The sequence below is a fragment of the Schizophyllum commune genome (assembly GCF_000143185.2).
Source record: "Schizophyllum commune H4-8 unplaced genomic scaffold SCHCOscaffold_11, whole genome shotgun sequence".
NCBI lineage: Eukaryota > Fungi > Basidiomycota > Agaricomycetes > Agaricales > Schizophyllaceae > Schizophyllum > Schizophyllum commune.
The window spans coordinates 712,704-739,285 of NW_026089548.1; the positions used below are offsets into that span (position 1 = coordinate 712,704).

The following is a 26,582-nucleotide window of genomic DNA, read 5'->3' on the forward strand; positions in this document are numbered from 1 at the left end:
TGAGGCCACGCGAGGGTTAAAAGCGAGTTCAAGTTGAACTTTCCGGAACACTCGGAATTTGTGACACGTGTCATCAAATTACCAAATAAGGCAGGTTTTCTGACACTTCTTCGGTGCCTGTACCCGGGCCGGCACGTCCCGTTGCGCGCCACCACGTCGCTGCTCGCCTCTTGCGCTCACGGACGGTTCCCTTCCCCCTTCTTCACCTGTCCCACTCGAATGTCTGTCTCTGCTGCCTGTAATACTCTCAGAAAACCCACTCAAGACGTACCTTGGGACATCGTAGTAGAGATACTTCTGCACGCAGCATATGCGGACTTCCAGCATGCATTACAACTCGTCTACGTGTCGAAGGACGTTCAGAGACTGTCAGTCCATTGCGAACCTTGATACTGCTCGCTCACCCTCCCTAAAAACAGCATAGAACCCATCATATACAACAGCGTCGTGCTCGACCACCCCGTCCGCGATGCCCTCTACGCGCGCGTCAAGTCCTTCATGATCGCCCTCGACTCCAAGCCCGCCACCTTCTTCACCCGTGCGGTCAAGAACCTCTACATTCACTCTATTGTCCCGTCCGCCGACGCCGTCCGCATCCTCGCCGCCTGCACCGGCGTCGTCAACCTCGTCTGCTGGAAGGACTGGCGCATCCGCCTCGCGCCGCTCGTCCGCGCCATGCCCCTCCGCAGCCTCACGACGCACTTCGTCGGTTTCTCATCCTGTCTGCCGCAAGGCGCCGACCCTGCCTCCCGCCCCGCTTGGTGCGGCACGCTCGAGTACCTCGAGGTCGCGTACTGGGGCTCCGCGCCGCTCGACACGCTCCCCCTCCCCGACCTCGAGCCCCTGGGCGCGCTGCGCGAGCTGAACGTGCGCGGGTTCAGCCGCCCGTCGCCGCGCGTGATGGACGTGCTGCTGTCGCCGCCGCGGCTGCAGTGCCTGCGCGTGATGCTGCTGCAGCTGCCGGACATACACACCGCGGGGAAGGTGAAGTACTTGGCGAGCCGGGCGCACGAAGGGGCATCGCTGTGGAAGAATTACGTGGAGGGGGCGTATCCCCATTGCTGGAGCTTGTAATAGCGGTTGCAGCGGAGACGTGTTGCCTGCAGGCGTGATAGCGCCTCAGGTGTCGCGCTACCCGATGAGACTTTGGACTTGCCGCCCCTCGATGATGCATAGACTACGGATAGAGCTAGAAAGTGCCCCTATATGTATGCGTGACTAGACCTACATCGTTTAAATAATACCTTAGCTTGAGCTTGACGACCCTTGAGTGGCGAAGATGTAGAGAGCAGTGGTGCAAGTCAGTTCCATTGCACCGGCGACGGTAAGTCATATGCTACACAGATTCGTAGTCGTAAGTAGGTAATACAACAGGGAGCCCGCGCAGCGGGTTCCCCAGACGAGGCCCGCGTAGCAGGTCCATCCATATTATGTAGTCTCCCAGGCCAGGAGAGATGCCCGTGATAGCGTAGTCTTGTCCATAATACCCGTCAGAAATGCGTATACTCCGTTCCCTCTATGTGAGTGGCGAGTCCTCGGTGTGTGGCGTGTGTCTTCTTGTCTTCAGTGTTGATGGCGTGTGGTCGTTGTCGGTCGCGGACACTCCATATCGACGAAGGCGATATGTAGCGGAGGGGTGGCGTCTAGCGCGCCCCTCTACTTGCTCGCCGCGTTGAGCTTGGCCGCGTACCGCGGGAGCGTCTCCATCGGCTTCGTGATGAGGTAGCCCTTGAGGCCCGCCGCCTTCTCGCCCTGGCGGCCGAAGCCGAAGCCCGCCTTCGAGGCCGGGTCGGGCTGCTGGGTCGGCTTCTCGAAGGTGGTGTAGGTGTTCGGGCCCGCCCTGGTCTTCTCCCCGAGCGAGCTCGCGCCGTAGCCCTTCTCGCCACCGTACTTGCCCGTCTCGCCACCGAACTTGCCCGCCCACGCGTTGCTCTTCTCCGCCCACGCGTTCGCGACGAAGGACGGCGGCTTGATGTTCGAGACGTCGACGGGCCCGACGTGCGTGGGGAGCGAGGCCTTGGCGTGCTCGCGCCAGCAGAAGATGGAGCGCTTCGACTTGGCGCCCGCGCGGAAGATAAGGCCGGCGAGGATGTTGAGGATGCCGATGGAGAAGAGGAAGAAGGCGGAAACGAGCGTGAAGTCGTCGATGTGGTGCGAGAGGATGGAGGCGCCGAGGCTGGGGAGGAGAGGTTAGTATGGGGCGCTGAGTGGCGAGGTAGCACACAACAAGGGAGGGGGGGGGGGGACAGGGAGTGCGGGAGAAGGAAAAGAAGAGGGAAAAGAGATACGCACAGACACTGTATGACACCCAGCGCTCCGAGGCCGAAGTCGTCGCCCAGGATAGGGAAGAAGCGGTTGAAGAAGGCCATGGGCCAACCGAGCTCGGAGAGGAGGAGAACGATGACCTGGAAGAGGATGAAGAGCCGGTTGAGCACCGCCCAGAAGATGCCAGCAGCCTGGTTGGGAACGGTGCTCCCTCTACGAGCATCTCCGTCAGCGCCCGATCGCAAGTGCAAGACCAAGGCCCACGCACTCGATGTAGTCCCCGTTCAGATAGTCCGTCATTGTCGAGTTCATGGAGCTGCTGTCCGAGTCATCGGCGGCCTTGCCGGCGGCGGTGAAGCGGTTGACGGCCTCGATGTCATGGACGAGGGTCTCGATGTTGCTCGCAAAGACCAGCAGCAGCGCGATGATGCTGAGGGTCCGGACGATGTTCAGGCCAATGAAGAGGTCTGTGCCACGCGTCAGAGATTGCCGTGGCCACTGAGGGTGTACTCACATGCGCGAGGAGGCAACATCTTGCGTGAGGTTCGTGGAAGTGTGGATGGGTACGCTCGATCGTATAGGTTGGTTGACAAGAGCGTGAAAGGGCCGATACTACTCGAGTATCGCGCTATCGGGCGTCAAAGGAATGCGTGCGCAGCACGAGGGGGCGTAAGAGAGCGTGAACGTGAAGAAAGGCGCGTGGCCTGGTAGGAAAAGAGGAAGGAGAAGAAAGGCGCAGCGCGCGCGGCGGCGGGGTCGTGGTGGTGGTCGGGGACAAAGGACGGTCTGCGTTTTTATCGATTCTGCTCCTCATTTTGATGACACGACCATTTTCAGGGGTTGCCATGGGATTGGTGCATTGCCCGCCGGGACCGTGCATGATGCTCATTGTTGGACAAAAAGGGAACAATAAGCGCGTGTGCACCGCCACCGGGAAGGCCGGCCGACCTGTCACAAATGGTGACGTGTGACTGATCCCTCCGTTCCGTGGCTTGTCCGCGACGACGGTGTCGTTCCGCTGACGCCTAGCTGCTTGCGTTGCGCGGACCTCGGTCCTCTGAAGACTGAAGAACACTGCTTACCTCGGTGACAAGGTGAGTGAGCAATGGCCAATCCCTCCCGTGATGCAGAACTTCGTATCAACTTCATGCACAAGCCGAGCGAGGTGCGTTTATACGCGACCTTGCCTTGATCCCGAGTCTTTTACTCCATATCTTCTCTCTGATCCATCCCTACTATCTCGCCCATATATGCACCGTACTCACAAACCCAACAGATTGTAGAAAACCTGCAACATGCCAGCCGAAAGATAAGACTGTTATATTAGTCTTCATACCCAGTCCCTTACCCCAGTATCACCTCCTTCGCAATATTACTTCGATTCCACTCTCGACCATTATGGGAACCCATCATTGCGCCATCTGCCTCCTTGAATCGACCTCAGAACCTATGTGAATCCTGTTGACTCGAGTATGTAAAGACACGCTGTGATCACAATAACGACGCCAATCTGGGACCCTACCGGTCTGAAAAGCCATTCATAGTTGCCTTCAGCGCACTATCGGAAGGCTCTTCGACACGGCGGAACTCTTTTTGACCTGAGAACCGCGCAAGTGTTATTGTGCCCATTCTTGGGCATATTTACTGTTTGTCGAAGCTTGCTCCAAAGAGGTTCTGGCCGTACGCCCGCGAAATTCCTTCGAGGTGGCCCCTATCGCATACATGCACGACTTTCAAACCATCCATTCTATCATTTTTGGGATCGTACAATTATTAGACATGTTGTACAACGTTACATTCCTTTCTTCTTTTACTCTCCGGCCCAGTCTATGTAGAGGTAAAGTACAAGCGTCCAAAGGATCAGGCACTTAGAGCGCGCCGTCTTGCTTCGCCGCTTAGAGCGCGCCGTCCTGCTTCGCCGCGTAGACGAGCAGGTCGCAGACACGGCGGGAGTAGCCCCACTCGTTGTCGTACCAGGCAATGAGCTTCACGAAGCTCTTGCTGATCGCGATGCCGGCCTTGGAGTCGAAGATGGACGACTCGTTCGCGCCGGTGAAGTCGGTCGAGACGACGGACTCGTCGGTGAAGCCGAGGATGCCCTTGAGCGGGCCCTCGGACGCCTCCTTGACGGTCGCGACGATCTCGTCGTACGACGCCTCCTTCTCGAGGCGGACGACGAGGTCGACGACGGAGACGTCGAGGGTCGGGACACGGAAGGCGAGGCCGCTGTGGGGAAGAGATTAGGAGGCCGCTAAGGAGATCTGGACAGATCAGACGTACGTGAGGCGCCCGTTGAGCGAGGGGATGACCTTGCCGACGGCCTTAGCGGCACCAGTCGACGAGGGGATGATGTTGTTGTTGACCGAGCGGCCACCGCGCCAGTCCTTGTGCGACGGGCCGTCGACGGTCTTCTGGGTCGCGGTCGTGGCGTGCACGGTGGTCATGAGACCCTCCGCGATGCCGTACTTGTCGTGGATGACCTTCGCGAGCGGCGCCAGGCAGTTGGTCGTGCAGGACGCGTTCGAGATGACCTGGTACTTCGAGTCGTACTTGTCGAGGTTGACGCCGACGACGAACATCGGGGCGTCGGCGGAGGGCGCCGAGATGACGACCTTCTTCGCGCCGCCCTGCAAGTGCAGGGACGCCTTCTCGACGGTGGTGAAGACACCCTACGAGAGAGGTTAGGAAGTGCGGGAAATGGGAGCGCATATATGACGTACGGTGGACTCGACGATGTAGTCGGCGCCAGCAGAGCCCCACTTGATGTCGGCGGGGTTCTTCTCAGCGAAGACGGTGATGGCATGGCCGTCGACGACGAGCTTGCCGTCCTTCACCTCGACGGTGCCCTTGTAGCGGCCGTGGACGGTGTCGTACTTGAACATGTAGACCATGTAGTCAAGGGCGATGAACGGGCTAGATCGCGTCAGACTTGAAGATGGAAACTGAGCTCGCTGCACTCACTCGTTGATGGCGACGACCTCGATGTTGCCCAGCTGAAGGGCATTACGGAGAACGATACGGCCAATGCGACCTGCGGAGGGAGTCAGGGCGAGATCTGCGCCAATCTGGGCCGTACGCACCGAACCCGTTAATTCCAACCTTCACGGCCTATCGCGAGCAGATGTCAGCGTCCTGCGAGCTCGCCGTCGCGCGCGGTGCTCACCATTATTGTGTGATGGGATGCGATGGGAGAGGGAAGTGCTCTGGATGGGAGTGCTGGAGAAAGAGGGAGACGGCGGGCGGCGCGCCTTTTATACCCACGCCCGAAAGATCCGATCGATACTGACAAAACGGGATGAACACATCGGCGGCGGCCTGGACTGCGCGCCATCTGCAAATGCCCAGCCAGTCCCGTCGGGCGCCACCACCAGCCCTGGTCGAGTCCCCCTCGAGGGCGACGCTCTATTCTATCCATGCGCGCAATTGCAGGTGCGCGGTCGAAGAACAGTCCTTCGCAGTCCTTCTCGCACCTGGGCTGCGACCCTGTCTACCTCTCATCCTAACCCCTCCGCGGCTTCGCAGTACAGTTACTAATCTCACACCGAAGAGGCTCTCGCGCCACCCTCCGATCCCGAGCACGTTCCTTACATGCCACAGCGTCAGAATTGAACACAATGCACGTCAGCTGCGACCCCCAGAGCACTGGGCCGTCCGCGATGGTGTTCCCCTTTCTAACCAAACTCTTCCGAGTCGCCTCCCAGTTCCGTTCGTAGATACACACCCGCTCGCCCGACGGGGCGCGGCGGGGCCGCCTTATTTTGGGTCCCGACCCGCGCGGGATAGGCTGGGTGGCGCGCGCTCGGTCGTCGACCGCAACGGCCGCCCTGCGCGCGCCTGCCACCACAGACTCGCCTCCGGGGCCCAGGCCTGCGCGACCGCCCCTCGAACGTGGACTGCCGCAGCGCACACGGGCAACAGATCGACGGCCTTCGACGGCGCGCCGAGCCTGATGACGGTGCTTTGAATTGCGCGGACCCAAAATGGGAGCTCTGAAATGCATCTTTTCTGCGTATACTTTCCGAGAAGGGAACCTACTCGGTCATCGATGAGTTGCGATGAAGTCAACTATTTGTCGGGGTCCACCCGTCCTGACCCATCCCACTGCGAAGACGAGGACACGATCGGCGTCACAGGTTGCGGACAGGACGAGAATCGGTGTCATGAGTGCCTAGAGAATAAAGGAGAGCGTCTCTTCCTGGTTCGCGGGTTCTTCCAAGCAATCCTCGAGGTGCAGGAAGCCAACCTCGAGGGTCGCGAAGCTACATCCCAACGCTCACGGGGGCTATTGCTTTGTTGCTCGCGGTGCTGCCAAGGCTAGCTTGGATCAAACTTGGACGACGAAAGGTAGACCTAAGCGTGATGGCAGAGGGCTTCCTGCGACCCTGCGGAGGCGTAACTACGACGAGTCCCCTATAGTGCCGCTTCTTATCAACTGACCGCTATCCTCCGCACGGATCCCATACTGCCAACCTGTTCGTCGCCCGTCGTACGAGGTGACGGGGGACTGATAGATGTCTATCGCCACCACCGCTCTCGATAGCTACCACGCACGTATCTAAGCCCAAGATTGGCCTTCTTTACGCTTAATCAAAGCTTCCCAGGTTCTCCGGATGTTCTGGAAATTGCACGATGGGCTAGCGATGGGATATACATGCTCAAAAGCTTGTTATGGTCTGTGTGCCCCTATGGGCGTACACCACGTGATCTCAATATCACGCGATTCGGCTCCGGAAGTTCAACTTCCCGTTCGGGTCTCCGCATGTCCTTTCCTCCTTCCTACTCTGCCCGCCTCTCCTCTTCGTCCCGCGCCGCCCTCGTATCTGCTTCAAGGCTGCCCCTTTGCTCGGCCTGTCCTGGCTCATCGTTCTGCTCCTCGCCAAGAATTGCCTATCGTTCCGTCTTGTCCTCATCGACATCGCGAAATTGTCAGTGGCATAAAGCGTTGGATTGCATAAGGTCAGGACATAGATCGATCGACAGCCAATAACAGTACAGCGCATATGTAAAAGAATAAATATGGTACAGATATCGGGGAGATTTAGAGGATAGAGGTAAGGACATCGACAGGACCAGGAGAAAGGGGAACATCGAGGTAGCGACACTGATCGGGGAACGACAATGGCCAGGACACGGAAGCCTATCGACATAGAAATGAGGGTCATCGACATCCCAGTCCCAAGATACGTCTCCGACATCATGCAAGGGCGCATATCGCCCAAGTCACTACTCGTCAGTCAGTCCGCAAAGGAAGCGCAAAACAAGGTATATAGATTTCTGGTCTGAAAGTATTCTCATAGCAAGAGCAAGTGGACAAGTGGACAGCGAGGGCACAGCGAAGAGTCCGATGCGATGGTACGTGAGGCGGTCTTGTAGTCAATTGGCGACTGGCCTGTTGGCCAATGGGTGTCTGGCCTGGTGGCCAATACTTGATTGACTGGTAGGCCGATGCGATGCGGGTGTCGTGTCCGACGTTGTTGGTCGATTGGTGTCGTTAGACGTTGTTGAGATGCGTTTTCGACATTGGGAGAGTAATGGTGTCGTTTGGACGTTAGAGCAATGGTGGTATCGTGGTCGACATTGTGGACAATGGGGAGCCGTGAGGCGTCAAGAGGCGTGCGTATCTGCAATGAGTATCGTGCGCGTACACTGAGTACGCGCGAGGTATGGGGGGCTTGAGGTTGATAGGATCGTGCCGTCGAGTGGGTGTTAGCGAGGCGTCGAGTGAATGTTGGCGAGGCGTCGACGGGCCAAAGGAGCATGGCAGACACGGCCCTTACGCCGGCACCGGCGCCCTCCTCGGCGTAATCGTCTTATTCTCCTTCTCCTCCGCCTCAGACGATTCCGAGATCGAGCTCACGCTCGCGCTCAGCTTGCTCGCCAACGTCTTCGTCGGCCCCGTCGACGAGGGCGCCCTCCGATGAGCAGGCACCACCGACGGCGACGGCTTCCCCGCAGTCGAACGCGCCAGGGCAGATGTCCGCGGCGCGGGCGTCGGCGTGCTCGCGAACGACGCGCGCGGCTTGGCAGCGGGCGCACCCACTCGGGAAGTCGTCGCGTTTGTCGGCCGCGTCGTCTTGGAGAGGGCTGAGACGCTGCGCGGGCCGGTGCTGATGCTCTCCGTCGAGCCCTTGCGATCATGGGCGGAGGTTGCGGAGCTGGCGTCTGACATGGCGGAGGGCGGGCGCGAGATCGTAGGTGTGGTGAATATGGACGACTCGCGTCTGTGGGTACCAGTCTTGGCAGGTGTCGGGGCACCGACGGAGGTGCGCGAGCTTGCACGACGCTTAACCTGGCAAAAGTCAGTATCGCAAATCGACGACGCGACAGACCGGTGCTTACCATGTCCACCTCCTGCTGCTTCGCCTCGAGGGCAATATTGAGGCTCTTGATCTCCTCCTTATCATCCCCGTGCTGCTTCGCCATCTGCACGAGCTTCATCTCCTTGTCCGCGCTGTCGCGCTGCAAATCCTGCACGTGCCGGCGCAGCTTCTCCAGCTCATCCTGCAGCTTCGCCAACCGGTCCTTCGTCGAGCTGACCTCGATGTCCGCCTCGGCCTTCTGCCGCATCAGCGTCTCAAGCGTCCGCTTCGTCTCGTCCTCCTGACCGGCGGCCTCGGATAATGCGCGGCCCTGCTGCTCCAGCGCGCGCGCGTGCTCCCGACTGAGGGTGCTCATCTGCTCTTGCGCGTCCTCCGCGGCGCGCTTCTGCTCCGAGAGCTGTTGGCTGAGCTGCGTGATCTCAACATCACGCTTGCGGATGAGCTCCTCGACGCGAGAGACGCTCTCGTGCGCGAACTCGGCCTCGCGCTCCAGCTCGTGGATGCGGTCCTGCTGCTCAGAGAGCGCGTGCTCGAGCTCCTCGATGTGATTGCGTTCCTCGGATAGGTATTGCTCAAGCTACACGCGCGGTCAGCACACGAGAAGATGCCCGGAAGAAACATGCTTACCTCCTCCTTGTCCTTGGCAAGAGCCTCCTTCTCATCCCAGAGCTGCTGCGCCTCCGCCTCATACTCATTGCGCTTGTTCTCGCTCTGCGTCCACTCAACCTCCATGCCGTTCATCCTCCGCTCGAGATCCTCCACCACGGCCTTCAGCCCGTCACGCTCCTCCTCCGCGTGCTCGACCTTCCTCCTCATCTCCTCCGCCTCCTCGGTCATCTTCTCCGTGTGCTGCCACTGCGCCTCGAGCTCGGCGCGCAGCGTGTTGTACTCCTCGTCACGCGTGTGCAGCTGCGCGCACTTCGCGTCGTACTCCTCGCGCAGGCGGTCCTTCTCCTCCCGAAGCTGCTCGACCTCGACAGCGAGCCCCTCGGCGCGAGTGAGCAGCTCCGCGCGCCCCTCCCTCCACTGGAATTCGGCCGCGCGCTGCTGCTCCGCCGCGTGGTCGCGCGCCTCGTGCGGCGTGGCCAGCCGCCTCAGCTCGTCCTCGTCCACGCACACGCTCACATTCCCCATCTGCTCGATCTGCGCGTGCGCGGCCTGGATGCCGTCTTGCAGCGCCCGCGTGCTCTCGTCGCGCGTGCGCAGCGTCTCACGGAGTTCCTCCGCCTCGTCCGACCGCTCGCGCAACGCGCGCTGTAGCGACGCGACTTCGTCGTGCAGATTGTCCTCCCGCCGGCCCATCGCCTCCTTCTCGCGCTCGAGCTCGGCGATCTGGCGGTGGAGCGTGCGCAAGGCTTGGCCGCTCGCCTCGTCCATGATGCTGCGCTCCATGCTGACTTGCTGCGAGCTGTCGACTTCTTCCTGCAAGTAGCGGACGTGCTTCTCGAGCTCGAGAACCTTCTTGCGCATGGCGCGGAGGGTGGCACGGCGCTTGTTCTCTTCCTTCTCGGACTCGGCGATGCGGCGCTCGAGGATGTGCACGGTCTCGTCGCGCGCACGGAGGTCGGTCTCGTACTGGCCGACGAGCTCCGTCTGGAGAGCGAGCTGGGTCTGAAGCGAGCAGATGAGCGCGTCGTCCTTCGACATCTTCCTCGAGTGCATCGAGCTGCTGATGGACGACTTCGGAGGCGTAGTGGGGATCATCGTCTGAGGGCCGTAGTACGTGTTGGCGTGAGCGTTGAAGGGGTCAGGCTGAGGAGCCTGCTCCGGCTCGACAACAATGTCAGTAGAGGATTCGTCGTTGATGTCCAGCTCCGGCGGGGGCTTGCCACCCCCAGGGGAAGAACGCATCATAGAATAAAAGCGCGTATCGCTGAACGCCCGGCTGCGGCTCTTCGCGCTCACGGATGAGGCAGGAGAGTCCGTGAGCCTGGAGGACGGCGATATGCTCGACGGCTTCAACTCGCTCGACGTGTACGCCACCTCGGAAGAGGACGCAACGGAGGAACGCTTTGTAGAGCTCGACTTGTCAGACATCTTCGAGTCGCGCTTCGAGTTGCCCTGCCCCATGGAATGGTACAGAGTCTGACCGAAGCTGAAGGACTGGCTGCGGTCATGTCCCAGGAGCGACGGAAGACGCGGAGGCTTCTCCTGTGCGTGGAAGATGCTCTCGGCAGGCGGGCCAGGCTCGGGAATGACGGGGAGCTGAGGAAGACCTTTCGTCGACTCGGTCAGGTCAACGACAGGTGAGACCTCCTCCTTTTGCTTCCCCTTGCCCTTCGCCGCCGGGGTCGACGTCAAGCCATGGCCGCTCAGGTCTGCAGACATCTCCGGGAGCTGGTTCTGGATGTCGAGCGCGAGGCTCAGACCGGGTGGTGGCATGGGTGGGAGCTGAATCTCCTGCGAGATGTCGAAGGGGTTGCTGTTGTTCGCGGCGTCCTCCCCTTCACGAGGTGATGAGGTGGCAACGGGCCCATCTTCATCGTGCGGAGGAGAGAACAAGTTGCCGAGGCTGGGCCGCGATTTACCCTTCGGCGATAGAATGGCTGGCAACGTTTGGGTACCGGAGGCGCGTTGTAGCCGCTCCATGAAGTTCGCATCCTCGACGACGGGACCCAGATTAGACTCGTCGACGGAGGTATTAGGACTGATGGTCATATATGCGTTCCTCGAGAAGAATCGCACGTTCTGACCAGTACCCGGGGTATTCGGTTCGCGCATGATGGAACGGACGGACCCGTACTTGGTTTCGTCGCCCATAGCAAGGGGTTGAGGACGCATGGCAGATGGTGGTGCGGTGGGACTGCGTTGGTTTTGAGGCCGTCCATCAGGATGATCGGGTTCGTGAGAGTTCAGCGCGTCGAGTGATGGACGAGTGCGCAGTAAGTCGAGGGAAGGACTGCGGCGGAGCAGGTCGATGGATGCGCGGCGCATACTGCTGTTCTTCTTCGTGTCCTTCACCTTTTCGGGACGGCCAAGGCCGTCCAGATGAGGACGTTCTGTGTTACGACCGACGGAAGCTTGGGAGGCTGCACGATCATGAGCAGGAGTGGCAAAGCGCGACGACGATGCACTTACCGTTACCATTTTGAAAGTGCAGATGTGAAGAGACCTTACTTGTGAATGCTCCCGGCAGCTTGAAGGGAGATGGCGAGCGTATAGATTCCTGATCTAGGTCTTGCTGCTTCGGTGGTCGCTTGAAGACGCCGCGCAGGCCATGTTTCGACGGTGAGTCTGGCCGTGGGGGCTGCTCGGGCTGCTGGTGGAAGACCGAGAGGTTCGGGTGCTGATCCAGGACGCGGCCCATCACGTCGGGGTGCGGGTGCGTTGGCTCAGGCTCATCGTGTGCCTTGCCAGACTTGAAGGCGCCGGAGATTTTCGACCACATCGTTGTCGTCGTCGTCGGCGACGTCGTTGAGTGTCTTGAGGCGGGTCGTAGCCGATGGCAACCGCGTTCGGGGCGAACGGCGGCGACTGTTGAGACGAGGAGGGACCGTTGCGACGTCACGCTCTTGTTGACGCACGCACGCGGTAGAAAAACAAGCCATAACAACGCGAAAGTTCTCACGTCACATGCCCGTGTCTGGCACGTGTAGCATGTTCGACTTTTCTCCCCGTGATTTCAATCCTTTTCAGCGCTTATCAAACTACGTCTCTGCTGCGGTACACTGTTCCTTCCAAGAGACTCAAGAGCTTGATCACTGATTTTACAGATACAGGCAAAGTAACAAAACACTGATACTCAAGTACTGCCAGCCCAATCAAAAAGACAGTTCGAAAGCGTCGTGAAGGTCGTAAAGATATGCATACGCGTCAAAATCTGCGCGCAAACAGTTGGAGCAGCAGCGTGCACTCGTGTCATGATCTCTACAACACAATAAAGCGGCTGGATAAAAGCTCGGTGTCGTTAAAATCTCAAGCACGAGGGGCCTTGCCGCCCCGAACGTCCCGCGTATGTAGACGTCGTTCTACTCTCTCATGTCCTGCGCCTTTGCCCGCCTGAGCTCGTCCCAAGAACCAATGCCAAGCACAACTGGCAGGGCCTCCCATATGCTTTTGCATGCATTCCCGTAGAATCGTCGGACGACCACGTTCTGACACACCGCGCATAGGGAGCTGTGTGAGACGATCTCGCTCGCCAAGGTGTGCGCAGGGCTGTCTTCTGCCGGTGGGGAGTCCGAATCCGACCTCGTCCATACCGCCTCGATCTTCATGAAGCTGAAGGGCCTGGCGATCAACGGCTCGCGCAATTCGCCCCAGAAGATTTCCCGTAGGTTCCCTGCTTGTCTCATGCAGCACGTAGGGACCGCTGGGCAAGGTCCTTCTTCCATTGCCTTGGCAAGGTTGAGCATAGAAAAGTGAGCATCGCAGATCACCTCGATCAGCTCAAGGCGGGCCTTGTCCTGCTCCGACAATGGGACGCCCGGGCTATCCAACCACGTCTCCTCGGTCGAGGCGATGAAGTGGAGGTCGTAGAAAAGGGCGGGCAGGATCCAGAGGGCGCCGACCTCGCGCGCGATGGGGAGGAGCGCGCAGAGGAAGTCGCGGTCAAACATCTCATCCGTGATGATGGTCATTTCGCGCTCGTAGTCGTCGAAGTACCACGGCCACCGATTCTGGGTCCTGAGGCTCGTGCCGAACTTGCGGCCGAGGTGGAGGAGGCAGCGCTGGCGCAGGGTGTCCACAAGATATTTGTGACTGAGGCACAGGACAGCAAGGAGCTTGTCCTTGTGAATGCGCTGAGGGTAGCGCTCAAAATATCTGCATAGATTATCAGCCGATCACTTGCGATAAGTTCTCCTTGGAAGCGCACCCCGGAAGTAGCATCGCCTTCAGCCAATGCAGGACCTGGTCAGGCCTGTCCGGAAAGGTGAAAAGAGGCGGGCGACTCGGATCGTCACCCGGGGGTTGGGGAAAATCGAACATGTCCCGAAGGACAGGGGATGCTTCGGCGAGAGCGCTTCGGTGTACACAACAGACTTGGTCTCCGACGGCGATCCTGATGTCGCCGTCGTCAAACCATAGGTCCTCGATCCTCTGCTCCTCGGTCCTCTGCTCTTCCATACTCTGCTCCTCCATGACTTGAGGGAAGACGTTGAGAGCAGCAGCGATGAGGGAAAGAGCGAAGGAGGGCAATCGATAAGAGATCAAACGAAGGTGGGAATGCGAATTTAAAGGTGGGAAAGCGCAGAATTCGGGCATGTCGAACCACCGAAGGAGAGGGTGTCACGGTTCGACTTTCTGTGACGCGACGAAACCAAACGCTATCAAGCATGCATACGGTGACCGTGGTTGCACGACAAGTGTGTCGACGCGAAATGCACCCAGGTAGGTACAATATATGGCCTGCGCGAGATGCAGCTGAAAGCCACTAGGCTGGACGTCGGTCTTTCACGCGGGGCACCACGAAGATAGGTCCTGCGCACAACCACGATTCGGAACGACTAGTCTCGAGACCAGCCGCCTCCGAACGCTTGCTATTAGTCCCGACACCAGCTCCCTTCAAGCACCTGCCCATAGATCGTGTCAGCGTCATTATCATTCAGCATTAAATAACAACACATCAACTTGGTGTACGTAGCAATAAATAACATGGTCGTCTTCGCCTAGCAAGAGATCCTCGTCTGTGCATTGCAGACGGTAGGCAAGACGATGAAGCCCCGAAGACACTGTCAATGGTAGCGGGGCCTTGAGACCCTCTATGAACAAGGATGGGCTTGCGTGTAGAAGCAGGGTTCATTAGTACGTTCAAGAGGGTGAGGCGAACGTCGCGACGTCAATGGTCAGAAATTGGAACGGGGCAGGACACGCCAACGAGCCGGCGCAGTCAATCCCCATATCCCCTCACCCGATACCCCGCCCTATGCCTGCAAGTCCACCGACTTTTTGTTCTCCTCCCCGATCGCGTCCACGCCGTCGAGCGACCGCGACTGGTGCAGGTTGCTCTGCGGGCCCTTGTAGTGGCGGTGACCGCCGAGGATATACCAGAGGCTGGGGGAGGAGTAAGCAAAGGAGGTTTGTGTGGCGGTTGGCGAAGGGGGTTAGTGAGTGAGTGAGTGAGGAAGAGGGAAAAGGGGCCGAGGTAGGAGGGGGGGGGGTTGAAGGAAAAGAGGGGCGAGGGAGGAAGTGCGAGAGAGGAAGGTGGGAGGGAGGGGATGCAGGATCAAGAACGGATGAAGGGAAGCGATGGCAAGCACTCACGCAGACATGAACATCACCCCGACGGTGATGACCGACGCGTAGTTCATGTTCTCCGCCGTCACGGGGAGCACGGTCGGGAACGAAAAGATCACGATGATGAACAGCGTCCAGGTTATGCAGATCACTGGGCGACAGCGTCAGTATAACACGCCTTTCTCTCGCCTGTCGCTTTCTGTTGCTCCCTCGCCTCGTCCTCTCTCCTCTCTCCTCTTTCCCTCTTTTGCACCAGAAAATTCATCACTCACCATTCGCCGCCACCCCCACGAACCCGTCCCCCATATAAAACGGCCCCGGCTTGAACATCACATCCGGATGGTTCGCGAACACCCGCCGCAAAAAGATAGGAATAATGTACGACAGGTCGAGCGCCATCGCCGTCAGGGAGAAGATCGCGTTCGCGGCGATGGGCGAGGCGAGGTCGAGGAGGCCGGGGATGAAGGAGACGAGGGTGCAGATCCAGATCGCGTTGAAGGGGATGCCGTATTTGCTGTTGCGGCCGAAGAAGCCGGCGTCGGGGAGGCCTGGGGTGGGGGCAATGAGTGGGGGTTGGAAGAGGGTAAGGGGGGTGGGAAGGTGAGGGAAAGGGAAAGGGTGAGGATGAGGTGAGCGGTAAAGGACGTACCGTGATCCCGTGAGAACGCAAAGACGGTACGCGAGGTCGCCTGCAGTGCAGTCTGTACGACGAAGAAGGCCGTAAGGCAGACTGGGACCTGGAAGGGCGAATCAAGTGAATTTGGCCCGTTGCCACAAATTGTCAGCCCTTACCCATAACACCAACGCGCCGGCCTTGCCCATGCGAATGTTCATGATCTGGGGGAGAATGCGTCAAACCGTGTACACCGCTACATCGCACGAAGCTCACCTCAAGCACAGGATTGCTGGCCGCCACGATATCCTCCCTAGTCTATCGTCAGCACGGTTCTCCCTATCACTATCGCTGGAGCTGCGAGAGAAGGATATACACACATGGGCCCCGAGCAAAGAATCAACACAATATTGACTAGAAAAATCTGCGCGTAAGCATATTGCCTATCGAGTAGACACCAACCACTCACACAGCCATCCTATCAGTCCCGTGCCAATGACTGTATCGCCAAGATGAGAAGACCACTCCCACCGTGTCTCTGATAAGACGCACCAGCAATGAAGATAGCAGACGGGGCTGCGAACTCGCGGTCAGCCCAGGGTAAACCATCGCAGGCGTGCCAGACGACCTACCGGCGTACGCGGCCCTCCGCACCTCCTCCCTGTGCCTAGTGTCAGTGGGAGCCACTGCTGCGTGAGGTTGTATACACACGAGATATGTGCCGTCGCGTCATAATCGGTCATCTGCCGACAGAAGCATCAGCGTCTGTCAGATTGTATTCGGGAAGCACGGGGGCAAAGAAAAGAAGCAGGGGCGGGCGCCAAAGGTAAATAGACATTATGGCCATCGCTTACTCACCGTCCATTGCACGCTGAGGAGCCCGAGGAGAAACGCGATGCCGTCGTTCCAGCCGCCTGTGCCGTTCATGATGCCTGCGCTGCCAAAAACGTAGCTGGCGGGGTGCATCTCGGAGCGCGGGGTGGTCGCGAGGAGCACGATGATGATCACTATATGCTATCGCTCAGCCTGATGCACGTTGGTGGATGAGGGGGATCAGCAGACGTACGGAAGGTGGCGCCGATGTTCACGAATACGAAGCTAGTGGTGAAGCGCGCGAGATAGCGCGTTCCCACAGAGTTCTAAGTCAGGTAAGGTCAGCATGGGGGGACAACACAGGACTGTGGAGACGCACTAGTATGCCATGGAGTGCGAGCAGACCGGCGAAAAGGCCAACGACTTGCCCGGAGGACGCGGTGTAGTTTCCGCCCTGGAATGGGGTGTTAGCGAGATGAAGGGTATCGTTCGTCGGAGCACACCTTGCCAACGGACACCGCAGCCCAGATCATGTTGGACAGGCCGAACTCTGTTGAAGAGACTCCAGCAATCTGACCCAGGATATTGAGCCACCCCACCAGCCAGCCGATCTGCGCATCATCGTCAGCAAGCGGTACACGTATCGACCTCAGCCACGCACCTTCGCCCGATATTTCTTGGGCGCCAGGTTTGCGGACGCGGTGTATCTAGAGGAGGAGGGAGGGGGACTTAATGACCGGGCGATCGCGAGGGGGATGAGCCGGGGACGTACAAGCCTCCGCACGTCGGGTACGCGCTCACTATCTCGGCGATGCTCGAGCCCAGCGTGAAGCACATGGTCGCGCCGAGGATCCAGCACCAGACCACCGCCGCAGGCCCGCCCGTCGTCAGCGGGGTGACGAACGTCGTCGAGATCGACGAGCAGAGACCCTGGAAGGCGCGTCAGGATTTGTTCGGGTGCAGGATGGGGAGGAGCAGGGTGGGGAGGAGGGTGATGGCGAGGAGCGGGACGGTGGATAGCTCGTATGCGCACCATGATACTGAAGGCGAAGCTTATCTGTTGGGCGCGTCAGGGTACTTCTCGACGCGTCGAGAGGGGGCGCGCACCGTGGCCAGGTTGGTGAACTCGCGCTTGAACGAGGGCACGTAGCCGAGGTCGATAAGCTCCCTGTCATCGTCATCGACGCTGGACTGGCTGTCAGACACGGTCGCGTTCTTGTACGGGGGCGGGTTCTCGCTCATCGCGGCTGCCTGCGGGGGGAGACGGAGGGAGGAGGTGGGGAGGGGTCGAGGAGGAAGGGAGGAAGTGGGGGACACGCGGAATGCAGGAAGAGGAGATGGTGGTGGTCAGAGGCAAGAGGCACGCGCCAAGTCCGGCAAAGATACCTGCTCAAATCACCAAGCGGGCGAACGGTTCCGGGAGAAGCAGCCGCACGGTCGGCCCTGATCGCGGCGGCGTGGGCAGATCAGTTTCGGAGTCGGGGCTTCGCGCGATTGCAACAACGTGCGAAGATCCTTCCCGATTTCACATGTATTGACGCTCGAATAGGAAAGTTGCGGCAGGTCCCGAGGGAGATAGCCCTCAGCTTCCGTGCATGCTGCCCTGGCTACTATCAGGAGGGGTCGCTTAGATTCTCGCGCGAGACCAAGAATGATACATCCATGTGTTGGACAAAAGAGCAACAGATATCGAGAGCAAACAAACAGTATATTACGCGCCCCTCCTACGCCTCCGTGAGCACACCAACTTCCGTCAGACCGCGCAGCCTCGCAAGCATGATTCCGATATACATTTGGTTGGACTGCCATTCTGGAGGGAAGAGCTGTGATAGGGGTCAGCAAATGGTTCTGCAGGGGTGGCCAACGGGTTTGAGGCACCACAAGGGCTCGGTGCATCACACAAGCTCGAAGCACCACACAAGTCGAAACACGCGCGACGAGGCGGAAGCAAACACGACAAGGTGCAACCAGATCTGAAGAGGAAACGTACCGTATCCAACCCCTCCAGTCTCTGCAACGCCGGCGCCAGTTTTGCATACACATCCATCCGCATCTCGTCCGCAGGCGGTATCGACAGGAAGCGTATTGACTGTGCTAGTGATGACCGAAGCTGGCTCTGGCTCGCTGCCGGATGCTCGACGTAGTGGCTTGCGTGTCGCCACAACAGGAGGAGGAGCATCTCCGTCGTTGCTGGTGGGTCATTAATCCATGAACTTGCGAAGGAAGGGAGATCTCGAAGCGATGGAACTGCTCGCGAGAAATGACCACTCACTCAACACCAGCTTCGCATCATCCCGTAGCGAGTCCTGTATCCTCTCATATTCTCGGCAGATCAAGGCGCGCTTCCTGCCGATCTCAAGCCCCCGAAGGACCTTCGGATCAATGTCGCGGACGATCTGAAAGCGGTATGAGCACCCTTGAATCCCGTACATTGCAAGGACCTCGATGTCGCTCAACCGCTCACCTCCTCGACATTATCCACCCGCACCGTGTCCCTCGTCGCCAGCTCCGCCGCCACGTAACGCAACTGCGTGAACGCCTCCTGTACCTCGGTACACAGCTCGTTCAGGGCTTGTAGTGCATCGCCGAGTGTGGGCACGGCAGCTAGGAGCAGAGGTCAGTATCGGCATGCTGATATATGCGCGCAAGGGACGGTAGAAGGCGATCATGATGCACGAGAAACGTCCCCGATGCACAAGAAACGTCCCCGATGCACGAGAAGCACCCATGATGCACGAATAACGTCCGTAATGCACAAGTAACGCCCACCATGCACACAGGAGAACCACTCACCACTAAACTGCCCCCTCTGCTCCTCACTCCTCGGCAGCGCAGTCAGCGGCGAGAGCACTAGCGTCAGGTCCTCTTCCGTGAACCCGCTCGCGACGCCAAGATAGGAAATCAGCGCGTGTCGGAGTAGTCTTGACTTCCTCTGCACGGCGTCGTCGAATTTTGATCGTGGGGCGAGGCCTGTAAAACACAATTGAGCCATCATCATGTCGGACTCAGAGCCCTATACACACCCTCGCCATGCACACCTGCCCAAACACCCTCCGTCTCTGTCTGCGGCGTGACGAACTTGATCCAGCGGCTGTTGCAGATGCATCTCGAGGCAAGGTTGAGAACGGCGGCGTGGAGGGAGCCGAAGGCGGTGGTCGGCGAGGCCTGCGAAGTCGGTAGTGAGTATGAAGACAACTGCATATCCCTCGGCACTCACTAGCTGCTCCTTCTCCACATACGGCAAGACCCTCGTGCACAGCGAGACGATAAGGTGCAGCTCCTCGACCGTGGATAGCGACAAGGACTCTACGTCCGTCTTAATGAGGATGGCGATCGTAGCGTGGTGGGTGGTGATGAATTCGAGTATCTGGGAGAGCGGTGTAAGTGGAAGGTGGTACTAAGTTTGTTGAAGAGCACCCACCGCGTTCGCCGCCGTCGCATGCTTGTCGCCAAGCGTTACGATCATCGCGTTCAGGACTTGCAGCGCTGGCATGAAGAGCTGGTGATATCGGTGGATAGCGGATGGTAAGAAGGAGTCTTGGTCTGCAGCCCATGTGTTAGGTTTGTGGCTCTGTGGGTCACAATATGCTGCACTCACCCATGAACGCCTGATCCGCCTCTGGACGAGCGTCCAAGTAGTCACACTCCGTCAAGATGGCAATCAACCTTGACTCCAGCAGCCGCTCCGCTCCTTGTCTTGTCAACGCCATCTGCGTGAACAGCGACATCTTCGCCTCGTACACATATAACGGGTTCAAGTCGTCTGCAATCCCATTAGCATCTCTCCTCTTCACCCCAAGACCAAGCAAAACTCACCCGGCTCCGGCTTCAACACCCCTTGCAAGAACGCATCCGCCTCCTTCAAGCCCTGCACAAAGTTCGCCAGGATGCCATGCCGCGACAGCGCGCTCAGTATCGCCTGCTGCTTGTCCGCCTTCGACAGCCCCTGCAGCGCGTCGAGCAAGATGAACGCGACCGTCTTCCACACCTCCGTCCCGCTGATCGCGTCGCGCGACACAATCGCCGTCAGCCGGTCCACGATGGTCTTCACCAGCGCCACCGTGCCCAGCTCGACCTGGGAGGTGCTCCGCCCGTTCACGACGCTGCCGTTGGCGACTTCCCGTGTTGCGACGGATGATAGGAGGGAAAGGGCTAGAGGAGGTTCGGAGGGTGTGGGTGCGCCGCGCTGTGGTTGCGCGAGCTGCAGGTAATTGATGAGGGCGGCGTAAAGGTTTCCGCGCACAAGCTCGTTGTGCCCGCTGTTGACGATGCACCCGAGGATGCTTCGGCAGATGGCGAGCAATCGCTCTGGAGGTAGCGCGTCCATGTCGAACATCGCTTGGTTATGCCGGTTCTCACGAAGCTTGACGACGCAGGTCAGGATCGTCTCAGCCAATACGACTGCCGTCTCGGCCTGCACCTGCGCCGAGGCTGCGATTGGTGGGAGGACGTGGACGAGCTCAAACAGGGCGCTCTCCCGACGATCTGGTGATAGTCTTGAGAAGCAGCGGTGCAGCACAATGTTCAAAAGCCGCGCCCACGCCGCATACGCGTTCGCCATCGCATACCCAATCTCGCGTCTGTGGTTTTCGACTGCGCAGCTCTCCAAGATGTAGAACACCTCCTGCCCAAGCTTGACCGAGTCCTGGTTGTCCGCGATGGCGCCCTTGGCCCACAAAATCGCCTTGGCGCGCGTGAGGAGAGAGATCAGTGCAGCCCGGTCGACAATATCACACCCATGCGCGTCCTTGCGGAAGCACGAAGCGAGATCGAGCTCGGCGAGGAAAGTCAGCTTAAGCGGGTCGACCTGCAGGTGGTCGAACACCTCGAACGCGAGCGACTGCACAAACTCAACCACGCGGATGTTCGTCTGCCCGATGTCGTGGAAGGGATGGAGGCCCCAGATATCCTGCGCGACCTCGGTGTCGTTGCCGAAGAGGACCTCGAGCGTGGTCGTGGCTGCCGAGACGCGTCCCTTAGACACAACTTCGTGTACGTCAAGTGCGGCGAGGTCGAACACTATCGCCCGCAGGCGCAAGAACGCGCTCAGCTCGTGCACTGTCGTCTGGATCTGTGTCCCGTCTGGGTATTGTATCCCGACCGACGGCTCCAAAACGGTCTCGGGCACGTAGTTGCGCATCGCGGCGAGCTGCCGGGCGAAGAAATGGTCGTGCGAGCGGAGGTAGCGCATCGTCACCTCCGACGTCCGTGGGTGTTGGCAGAGGTTGAGGATCACTTGATAGCACTTCTCCGCCAAGCCGGGCAGTGCGAGGAAGAGCGGCGTCCCAGGGGCCGTCGCGCCCTCGATAGCAGGCGCCTTGCCCTTGTCACCGACCTTGGGCATAGCGTGGTTGACGAGCTCGAGGATGGCGTGGAAGCAGGTCGTCTTCGCACCAAGCGCATGTGCGTCCTCGATCCCCTTGCGCGTCGGCAACAACTGACTGAAGAGGAATAGATGCGCCACGTTCGGGAACTTCCGCTCCGTCTTCGTGTTCTCGACAAAGAGGTCCAGCGCGGCGAGGCGGATAGCTTGCTCTAGCGACGCAGAGTCCGTCAAGGGGTCAAGGGCACCGGCACCCGTCACCTGAGACGCGTAGTCCTCTGCCTCCTGCACGTCTTGCATCGAGTCGCTACGCAGGATCTGCACCAGGCCCGCGAGGATCTCCTCCGACTCCGAGGAGCGCTCGATCAGGGTGGCGAGGTTCGGCAGGTAGTGCGACGACGCCAGCGAGCTGATGATCTTCATCGCCAGCAGCACCAGCTCGCCATACTGCGGGGCGGCCATGCACCGTGCGAGCGACGGAACGTACGCGACGTTGAACGAGAGGGCCTGGTCGAAGCGTGTGTAGTACGAGCGCGGGTGCACATGCGCGGAGACCTTCGACACGTCGCCCGCGTCCGCGAGCAGGGGAACAAGCACGTCGAGAAACACGTCCTGGATCTCCAACACCCGCTGGATGATGCGCACCACCCGGATGAGCGACGAGCAGAAGAACGGCTCTTGCCCCAGCTCCGAGGCTAGCCCGTCGATCCCGTCCACCGTATACCGAAGAATCGTCGTCCTTAGCGGCGTGTCCGACAGCAAGCGCACCGCGAGCTCGTACCCCGGGTGCACGACGAGGTTTTCGACGATCGCGCGCAGCGCTGCCGCGTCCTCGCCCACCTCCGTCAGCCGCTCCGGCGCGAAGCTCGCGAGCTGGCGCTCGATGAAGCACAAACATAGATCGTTGATCTCCCACCGGTCCGATGGGTTCTTGTACTCCCTTGAATGCACGTTGGCGAACACGGTGTCGACGACGAAGCGCACGTAGGGCCCGATACCCGGGTGCCGGTACGGCTGGCCGAGCGTGGGCGGCACAGTGTTGAGCTTCTCGGCGTCGAGCGCGCGATCGCGGGCGGAGATTCGCTTTGGGGTGTGTGCGAGGGTTGTGAGCAGGCGCAGGAAGCCCATTGTTTCGGGAAAGACCTTGTTCGGGACCTCGATTTCTTCGAGCTCGACTTCGACGCCCTTTGTCGGGGGTACGGCGAGGGCGGAGGGACCGGTGGGCCCGCGGACGTCGATGACCTGCTCCTTCTCCATCGCCGTCCAGATCCCCATGCATATCTCCGTGCCCTCGCTGCCGCCACCGGGCTCCGCGAACGCGGCGAGGGTCTCGAAAAGCGACGCCTTCAGCTCGAGCGGAACCGCCAGCGTGATCAGTACGGCCATGTCCTGGATCGCATGCCGCCCATGGAACTGGACATGTCGCGCCATCATATCGCGCACGTTCAGCGAGTCCCGCACCACCGTCGCAGTGAACCTGAGGAACGCCTGCGCCAGCAAGACCTCACCCAGCGAGATTGATATAGGCTTTGGCGGCTGTTGCACCGGCTGCGGCTGGTACGCCGACGCCTGTCCCAAGAACGACGCACCCGGAATGAGCGACTGCGCCTGCGCCGTCCGCGGCGGCCCCAAATTGACCCAGTACTCCAGCGTGTTGAAGATCGCCGCCCACGACACGCCCTGCCCGCCAGACGATCCCGTGGCGAGCATGCCGCCCGCGACGACGTCGCCCGTCGCGCGCGCCATGAAGTTGTACGCGAGCTCGCTGCACTGCGGACCGTGCGCGAGCCCGCTGAGCATGTCGTACAGCGCGATCGCCATCGACGCGTCCGCGTGCGGCTGCCCGACGGGCGGGACGGGCGTCTGCCAGACGGCGAATTGGAGGAAGTTGGGGAGCTTGCCAGTCTCGACCTCCATCTGCTCGTGCAGGCTCTTCACGCCCGCGAGCGGCTCGGAGCCCCAGAAGGGCAGGGCACTGTCGGGTGGCAGGGCGGAGTATAGCTGGCCGATAAAGGCGAAGAGGGTCGGGATGTCGTTGCGTTGCTCCTCTGGCGCCTTTTGTCGGTCGCCGCGCGCGAGCCCGCGATCCTCTTGTTTCTGCTTGATCTTGCGGATGACAGGGGACGCATACGAGATGGTGCTGCGAACCAGGCTCTGGAAGGTAGCATACATCAAAGGCCTGAAAGCATCTGGAGGTGGTTCCCGCTGGTCGAGCTGCGCTTGAGAAAGGTCAAAGTCGCGCGTCGAAGGAGTTCGTTGCCGTTCCAGGTGCAGCATGACGCAAGTGAGGAATTGGAAGGCGCCGGCGTAGATAGCATTGTACGTCTGGGACTCAAGCTCGTCGGCCGTGAGACCGGGGCGCGCTTCGAGCTTCTCATCCAGATGTCGCGCGTCTGTCAGGAAGAGAGTCCACTTCAGCAAGATCGCGCCCTTCAGGCCGGTGTCCTTCCAGCGAGTGGTCGGGGCAAGCTTTTGAGACATGTGTGACACGAGCGACGCGTCGCGGGGTAGAGCTTGGCGGAAGGGCTCCTCTGACGGCTCGATCACGGTGAAGAGGGCGGTGAGCATGTAGTACGTCAGTGGGTCGTTTGGCCGTTCAGCTAGCCAGTCGACAATCGTCTTGATGTCGGACGGGCCGAAGAAGTCATTTGCGAGGACGGCGCAGAGCACGAGGGCTATTGTTCGCCTCTCGCTCCTGAGGGACTCGATGCGAGCAGTGAGGACATCAGCACCGAGCGCGAACGTTCCTGTGGGTCTGAGATCAGTGCGTGTAGGGCATGGCAGGGTGTCAGTACAGACCTGGCCCTGTGGCCATTGTGTTGCTGCGCGCGTTTCTTCTCGCCACCTCTGTTCGCGCGATCAAGTTCGTCAGGTTCTCCAGCTCCTTCATGAGGCGCGCGGGGAATGACACGGTAGATGGGCTGCCGATGAGTTCATTACGTGCCCACACTCTGAGGGACGACCGATCATCGCCTGAAAGCTTGACCAGGTCAAATAGTAGTTCGAGGCAATGTGCCAGGTCTCGCCGTCGTCGATGGAAGACCGCCACTGAGAGCTCGATCCAGCGCAAGGGGTCGTCGTTGTGGTACTCGTTCTGCACCTCCCACAGAATCTCGGTGACGTAAGCTTCTGAGCAGTCGAGCTCTTGCGCCAGGAAGAGCGCCTGTTGTACAAATTCGCGGTTCAGCGCACGCTGGCTGTCCTTGATGTGCATGCGACCTTCGAGATGTTCAGCATATTGACAACAGAGCACAATGGTCCCGCCACGCACCAGCCTCTAGCTCCTTCTTCTCTGCCGTATTCCGTGCCCCCACATCGAATATACGTATCAACTGGTCTTTCGACGCGTTCAGAGCGTTGAAGACATCTTGTTCAAGGTTCGGCGCGGTGGCGCCGTTTGCGATGGACAAGAGCAGGGATTTGAGTCGTGGAATCTGCTCCATCCTCTCCTCGATGTGATGATGGTCGGCGCCGAGGAACGTGGGGGCGCCCAGCAGTTGCTCAGAGTCGAGGACAAGGCGCGACGCGTAGAATACACAAACCACAACAACGCGTCGTGCTCTCTTCAAGTGCAAGCTTTGACTGCCTTTTTGCTCTCTCCGTATCCTGCCATGGAGTTCCAAAACCCCCGGGGCGATTATGCAGCTTTGCGCCTGAAGAGGGTCGAAGATCTCTGGTTCTCGGATGGGTCTATCGTGGTTCGTGTCGGAGAACAAGCGTGCCGCATTCACCAGAGCATTCTGGCCGCCAACTCGTCCGTCCTGGCCAACATCCTCTCCATTCCGCAGCCCAAAAACGGGGAGACGTTCGAAGGACTGCCCATGATGAGCTTCCCTGATCCGCCGGAAGACGTCCTTCACTGGCTAAAGTCCATGGTGCTGCCGGGGTACGTCGAACGGCAATCTTACTGCTTTTCGCGACTCGTGCTCAGACATCACTGACTTGAGGTAAAGGTACTTCGAGGTGTACCCCAGCCGCATCCAGCAGGACAAATTGCTCGCCACGCTCCGCCTCAGCCACAAGTACGGCGTGCAGACGTTGCGCCAGCGCGCGCTCTACCATCTCAGCGTCGCGTTTCCGTCGGTGTTTGGCGACGAGGACGAAGCCAAGTTGTTGCTCGACAAGGACCACTGGCGGAAGACCTCCATCGACGGTGACTTCAACGTGGACTTCTTCTGCAAGGTCTACGCCCTGGCCGTGGAGATCGGTGCTGACTGGCTTCTGCCGAGTCTCATATACACCATTCACTCCGCTACCTATTTCGACGACAATGCCAGAGCACGCCTGCCCGCGCTGCTGTCGTCGCAAGCCATGTTACAGCTGTTAAACGTCACGCGCGCAAGCCTCGCAGCATTCCAGCCCCATCGTCTCACGCCAATCTTGAGCAATGATTGCGAGGTCGGTGGCACCAAGTGCACGGACGGTGTTCGGGACATCCTCGACCGAGGCTTCGACCATCTCATCGCGCAGCCCCTTTCCTTCCTGCATATCAAGGCCAACACTTTCATGACCGACTGTGGTTACGCGACAGTGAAGGAAGCGATTGAAGTGGCGGCGTGCAATAAGTGCAAAGAGGTGTTCAGGTATCCTCGATACATCGTTGCGTGTGATTTGTTCAGGCAGGTGTTTGAGGAGGCTACAGTATACGAGGAACTGAGGGACGCCAGGGCGCTGGACACCGGAAGTCAGTGGATCAGCAGAAGACATTAGATCACGGTAGCGTCCGAATTATACGAAGCTCCCGTACATATATTGACAAGACCAAGCACACCAGTACTAGGTTGTGCTGAGCCAGATCGGTGTGGTCAGGCGGGGCGGGTCGATGCAATTTTTAGACTGTTCTTCATCCTCATCCGTACGTTCACGGTTATGAAGAGGGTTGTCCTCAGCGATACTGCGTAAGAGCTTTCGGGCCGTCATGTCACATAAAGTCGAACCGTGACTGTAACGTTCTCTTATTGGAATGCAAATCAAAGGCTTGCTTGAACAAACGTGGCGATACGTTGAATTGTATTCGCCGTAGAGCCTGTGGGAATAGAAGAGTACGTCTACCTGAATACTTTGAGGTGCGAAG

General features: G+C 59.4%; 8 protein-coding genes across 8 annotated transcripts; 2 read left to right on the forward strand and 6 right to left on the reverse strand.

Annotated features, from left to right (window-relative positions):
* Window positions 1-202: 202 nt before the first annotated feature.
* Window positions 203-1,074, forward strand: SCHCODRAFT_02589135 (uncharacterized protein; the record flags this gene model as incomplete). The annotated part of the gene is made up of 2 exons (XM_003027998.3): window positions 203-368; window positions 420-1,074. The coding sequence occupies exons 1-2, from the start codon at window positions 220-222 to the stop codon at window positions 1,072-1,074; spliced, it is 804 nt and encodes a 267-aa protein (XP_003028044.1). The 5' UTR covers window positions 203-219.
* A 212-nt stretch (window positions 1,075-1,286) lies between these two features.
* On the reverse strand, window positions 1,287-3,130 carry SCHCODRAFT_02638697 (uncharacterized protein). The gene is made up of 4 exons (XM_050346038.1): window positions 2,780-3,130; window positions 2,534-2,732; window positions 2,293-2,478; window positions 1,287-2,176 (listed from the first exon to the last, which is right to left on the reverse strand). Exons 1-4 carry the CDS (start codon window positions 2,796-2,798, stop codon window positions 1,657-1,659), a joined length of 924 nt encoding a protein of 307 aa, XP_050198166.1. The 5' UTR covers window positions 2,799-3,130; the 3' UTR covers window positions 1,287-1,656.
* Window positions 3,131-3,874: 744 nt separating this feature from the next.
* On the reverse strand, window positions 3,875-5,666 carry SCHCODRAFT_02638699 (glyceraldehyde-3-phosphate dehydrogenase). The gene is made up of 6 exons (XM_003028287.2): window positions 5,429-5,666; window positions 5,346-5,373; window positions 5,227-5,296; window positions 4,986-5,178; window positions 4,546-4,934; window positions 3,875-4,491 (listed from the first exon to the last, which is right to left on the reverse strand). The coding sequence occupies exons 1-6, from the start codon at window positions 5,429-5,431 to the stop codon at window positions 4,161-4,163; spliced, it is 1,014 nt and encodes a 337-aa protein (XP_003028333.1). The 5' UTR covers window positions 5,432-5,666; the 3' UTR covers window positions 3,875-4,160.
* Window positions 5,667-8,802: 3,136 nt separating this feature from the next.
* SCHCODRAFT_02070213 (uncharacterized protein) lies at window positions 8,803-12,081 on the reverse strand. The gene is made up of 2 exons (XM_050341676.1): window positions 11,664-12,081; window positions 8,803-11,614 (listed from the first exon to the last, which is right to left on the reverse strand). Exons 1-2 carry the CDS (start codon window positions 11,971-11,973, stop codon window positions 8,937-8,939), a joined length of 2,988 nt encoding a protein of 995 aa, XP_050198167.1. The 5' UTR covers window positions 11,974-12,081; the 3' UTR covers window positions 8,803-8,936.
* Window positions 12,082-12,242: 161 nt separating this feature from the next.
* On the reverse strand, window positions 12,243-13,731 carry SCHCODRAFT_02638708 (uncharacterized protein). The gene is made up of 2 exons (XM_003028288.3): window positions 13,399-13,731; window positions 12,243-13,346 (listed from the first exon to the last, which is right to left on the reverse strand). The coding sequence occupies exons 1-2, from the start codon at window positions 13,662-13,664 to the stop codon at window positions 12,554-12,556; spliced, it is 1,059 nt and encodes a 352-aa protein (XP_003028334.2). The 5' UTR covers window positions 13,665-13,731; the 3' UTR covers window positions 12,243-12,553.
* A 375-nt stretch (window positions 13,732-14,106) lies between these two features.
* Window positions 14,107-17,606, reverse strand: SCHCODRAFT_02638711 (amino acid transporter). The gene is made up of 19 exons (XM_050346039.1): window positions 17,293-17,606; window positions 17,219-17,242; window positions 16,958-17,115; window positions 16,847-16,892; window positions 16,689-16,796; window positions 16,565-16,639; window positions 16,439-16,511; window positions 16,231-16,379; window positions 16,084-16,115; window positions 16,005-16,033; window positions 15,925-15,948; window positions 15,842-15,871; window positions 15,753-15,786; window positions 15,649-15,685; window positions 15,552-15,596; window positions 15,409-15,496; window positions 15,032-15,307; window positions 14,787-14,910; window positions 14,107-14,576 (listed from the first exon to the last, which is right to left on the reverse strand). Exons 1-19 carry the CDS (start codon window positions 17,425-17,427, stop codon window positions 14,447-14,449), a joined length of 1,617 nt encoding a protein of 538 aa, XP_050198168.1. The 5' UTR covers window positions 17,428-17,606; the 3' UTR covers window positions 14,107-14,446.
* Window positions 17,607-17,877: 271 nt separating this feature from the next.
* SCHCODRAFT_02070248 (uncharacterized protein) lies at window positions 17,878-25,448 on the reverse strand. The gene is made up of 11 exons (XM_050341677.1): window positions 24,780-25,448; window positions 24,308-24,727; window positions 20,002-24,255; window positions 19,784-19,948; window positions 19,607-19,728; window positions 19,403-19,552; window positions 19,209-19,350; window positions 18,979-19,155; window positions 18,650-18,789; window positions 18,458-18,581; window positions 17,878-18,375 (listed from the first exon to the last, which is right to left on the reverse strand). Exons 1-11 carry the CDS (start codon window positions 24,949-24,951, stop codon window positions 17,939-17,941), a joined length of 6,303 nt encoding a protein of 2,100 aa, XP_050198169.1. The 5' UTR covers window positions 24,952-25,448; the 3' UTR covers window positions 17,878-17,938.
* Window positions 25,108-26,490, forward strand: SCHCODRAFT_02552870 (uncharacterized protein). Its single transcript, XM_003027999.3, has 2 exons — window positions 25,108-25,394; window positions 25,462-26,490. The coding sequence occupies exons 1-2, from the start codon at window positions 25,120-25,122 to the stop codon at window positions 26,216-26,218; spliced, it is 1,032 nt and encodes a 343-aa protein (XP_003028045.1). The 5' UTR covers window positions 25,108-25,119; the 3' UTR covers window positions 26,219-26,490.
* Window positions 26,491-26,582: the final 92 nt, after the last annotated feature.

What these genes read in the sequence shown, in the direction of transcription:
- SCHCODRAFT_02070248 (XM_050341677.1), bottom strand. Translation starts at nt 24,951, where the DNA reads ATGGAGCAGATTCCACGACTCAAATCCCTGCTCTTGTCCATCGCAAAC. An exon ending in ATGCGACGGCGGCGAACGCG is followed by an intron (nt 19,553 to 19,606) that starts GTGGGTGCTCTT and finishes CCGCTCTCCCAG; the next exon opens with ATACTCGAATTCATCACCAC. An exon ending in GGGTGGATAATGTCGAGGAG is followed by an intron (nt 18,582 to 18,649) that starts GTGAGCGGTTGA and finishes TACCGCTTTCAG; the next exon opens with ATCGTCCGCGACATTGATCC.
- SCHCODRAFT_02638708 (XM_003028288.3), bottom strand. Translation starts at nt 13,664, where the DNA reads ATGGAGGAGCAGAGTATGGAAGAGCAGAGGACCGAGGAGCAGAGGATC. An exon ending in AAGGCGATGCTACTTCCGGG is followed by an intron (nt 13,347 to 13,398) that starts GTGCGCTTCCAA and finishes TAATCTATGCAG; the next exon opens with ATATTTTGAGCGCTACCCTC.
- SCHCODRAFT_02638699 (XM_003028287.2), bottom strand. An exon ending in GGTTGGAATTAACGGGTTCG is followed by an intron (nt 5,297 to 5,345) that starts GTGCGTACGGCC and finishes CTCCCTCCGCAG; the next exon opens with GTCGCATTGGCCGTATCGTT. An exon ending in TCGCTCAACGGGCGCCTCAC is followed by an intron (nt 4,492 to 4,545) that starts GTACGTCTGATC and finishes TCTTCCCCACAG; the next exon opens with CGGCCTCGCCTTCCGTGTCC.
- SCHCODRAFT_02638697 (XM_050346038.1), bottom strand. An exon ending in CTGAACGGGGACTACATCGA is followed by an intron (nt 2,479 to 2,533) that starts GTGCGTGGGCCT and finishes AGATGCTCGTAG; the next exon opens with AGGGAGCACCGTTCCCAACC. An exon ending in CTGGGTGTCATACAGTGTCT is followed by an intron (nt 2,177 to 2,292) that starts GTGCGTATCTCT and finishes TCTCCTCCCCAG; the next exon opens with CCTCGGCGCCTCCATCCTCT.
- SCHCODRAFT_02638711 (XM_050346039.1), bottom strand. Translation starts at nt 17,427, where the DNA reads ATGAGCGAGAACCCGCCCCCGTACAAGAACGCGACCGTGTCTGACAGC. An exon ending in GAACATCGGCGCCACCTTCC is followed by an intron (nt 16,380 to 16,438) that starts GTACGTCTGCTG and finishes GATAGCATATAG; the next exon opens with TGATCATCATCGTGCTCCTC. An exon ending in ATTCTTTGCTCGGGGCCCAT is followed by an intron (nt 15,686 to 15,752) that starts GTGTGTATATCC and finishes ACGATAGACTAG; the next exon opens with GGAGGATATCGTGGCGGCCA.
- SCHCODRAFT_02552870 (XM_003027999.3), top strand. Translation starts at nt 25,120, where the DNA reads ATGGAGTTCCAAAACCCCCGGGGCGATTATGCAGCTTTGCGCCTGAAG. An exon ending in AAGTCCATGGTGCTGCCGGG is followed by an intron (nt 25,395 to 25,461) that starts GTACGTCGAACG and finishes CTTGAGGTAAAG; the next exon opens with GTACTTCGAGGTGTACCCCA.
- SCHCODRAFT_02070213 (XM_050341676.1), bottom strand. Translation starts at nt 11,973, where the DNA reads ATGTGGTCGAAAATCTCCGGCGCCTTCAAGTCTGGCAAGGCACACGAT. An exon ending in GCACTTTCAAAATGGTAACG is followed by an intron (nt 11,615 to 11,663) that starts GTAAGTGCATCG and finishes ATGATCGTGCAG; the next exon opens with CCTCCCAAGCTTCCGTCGGT.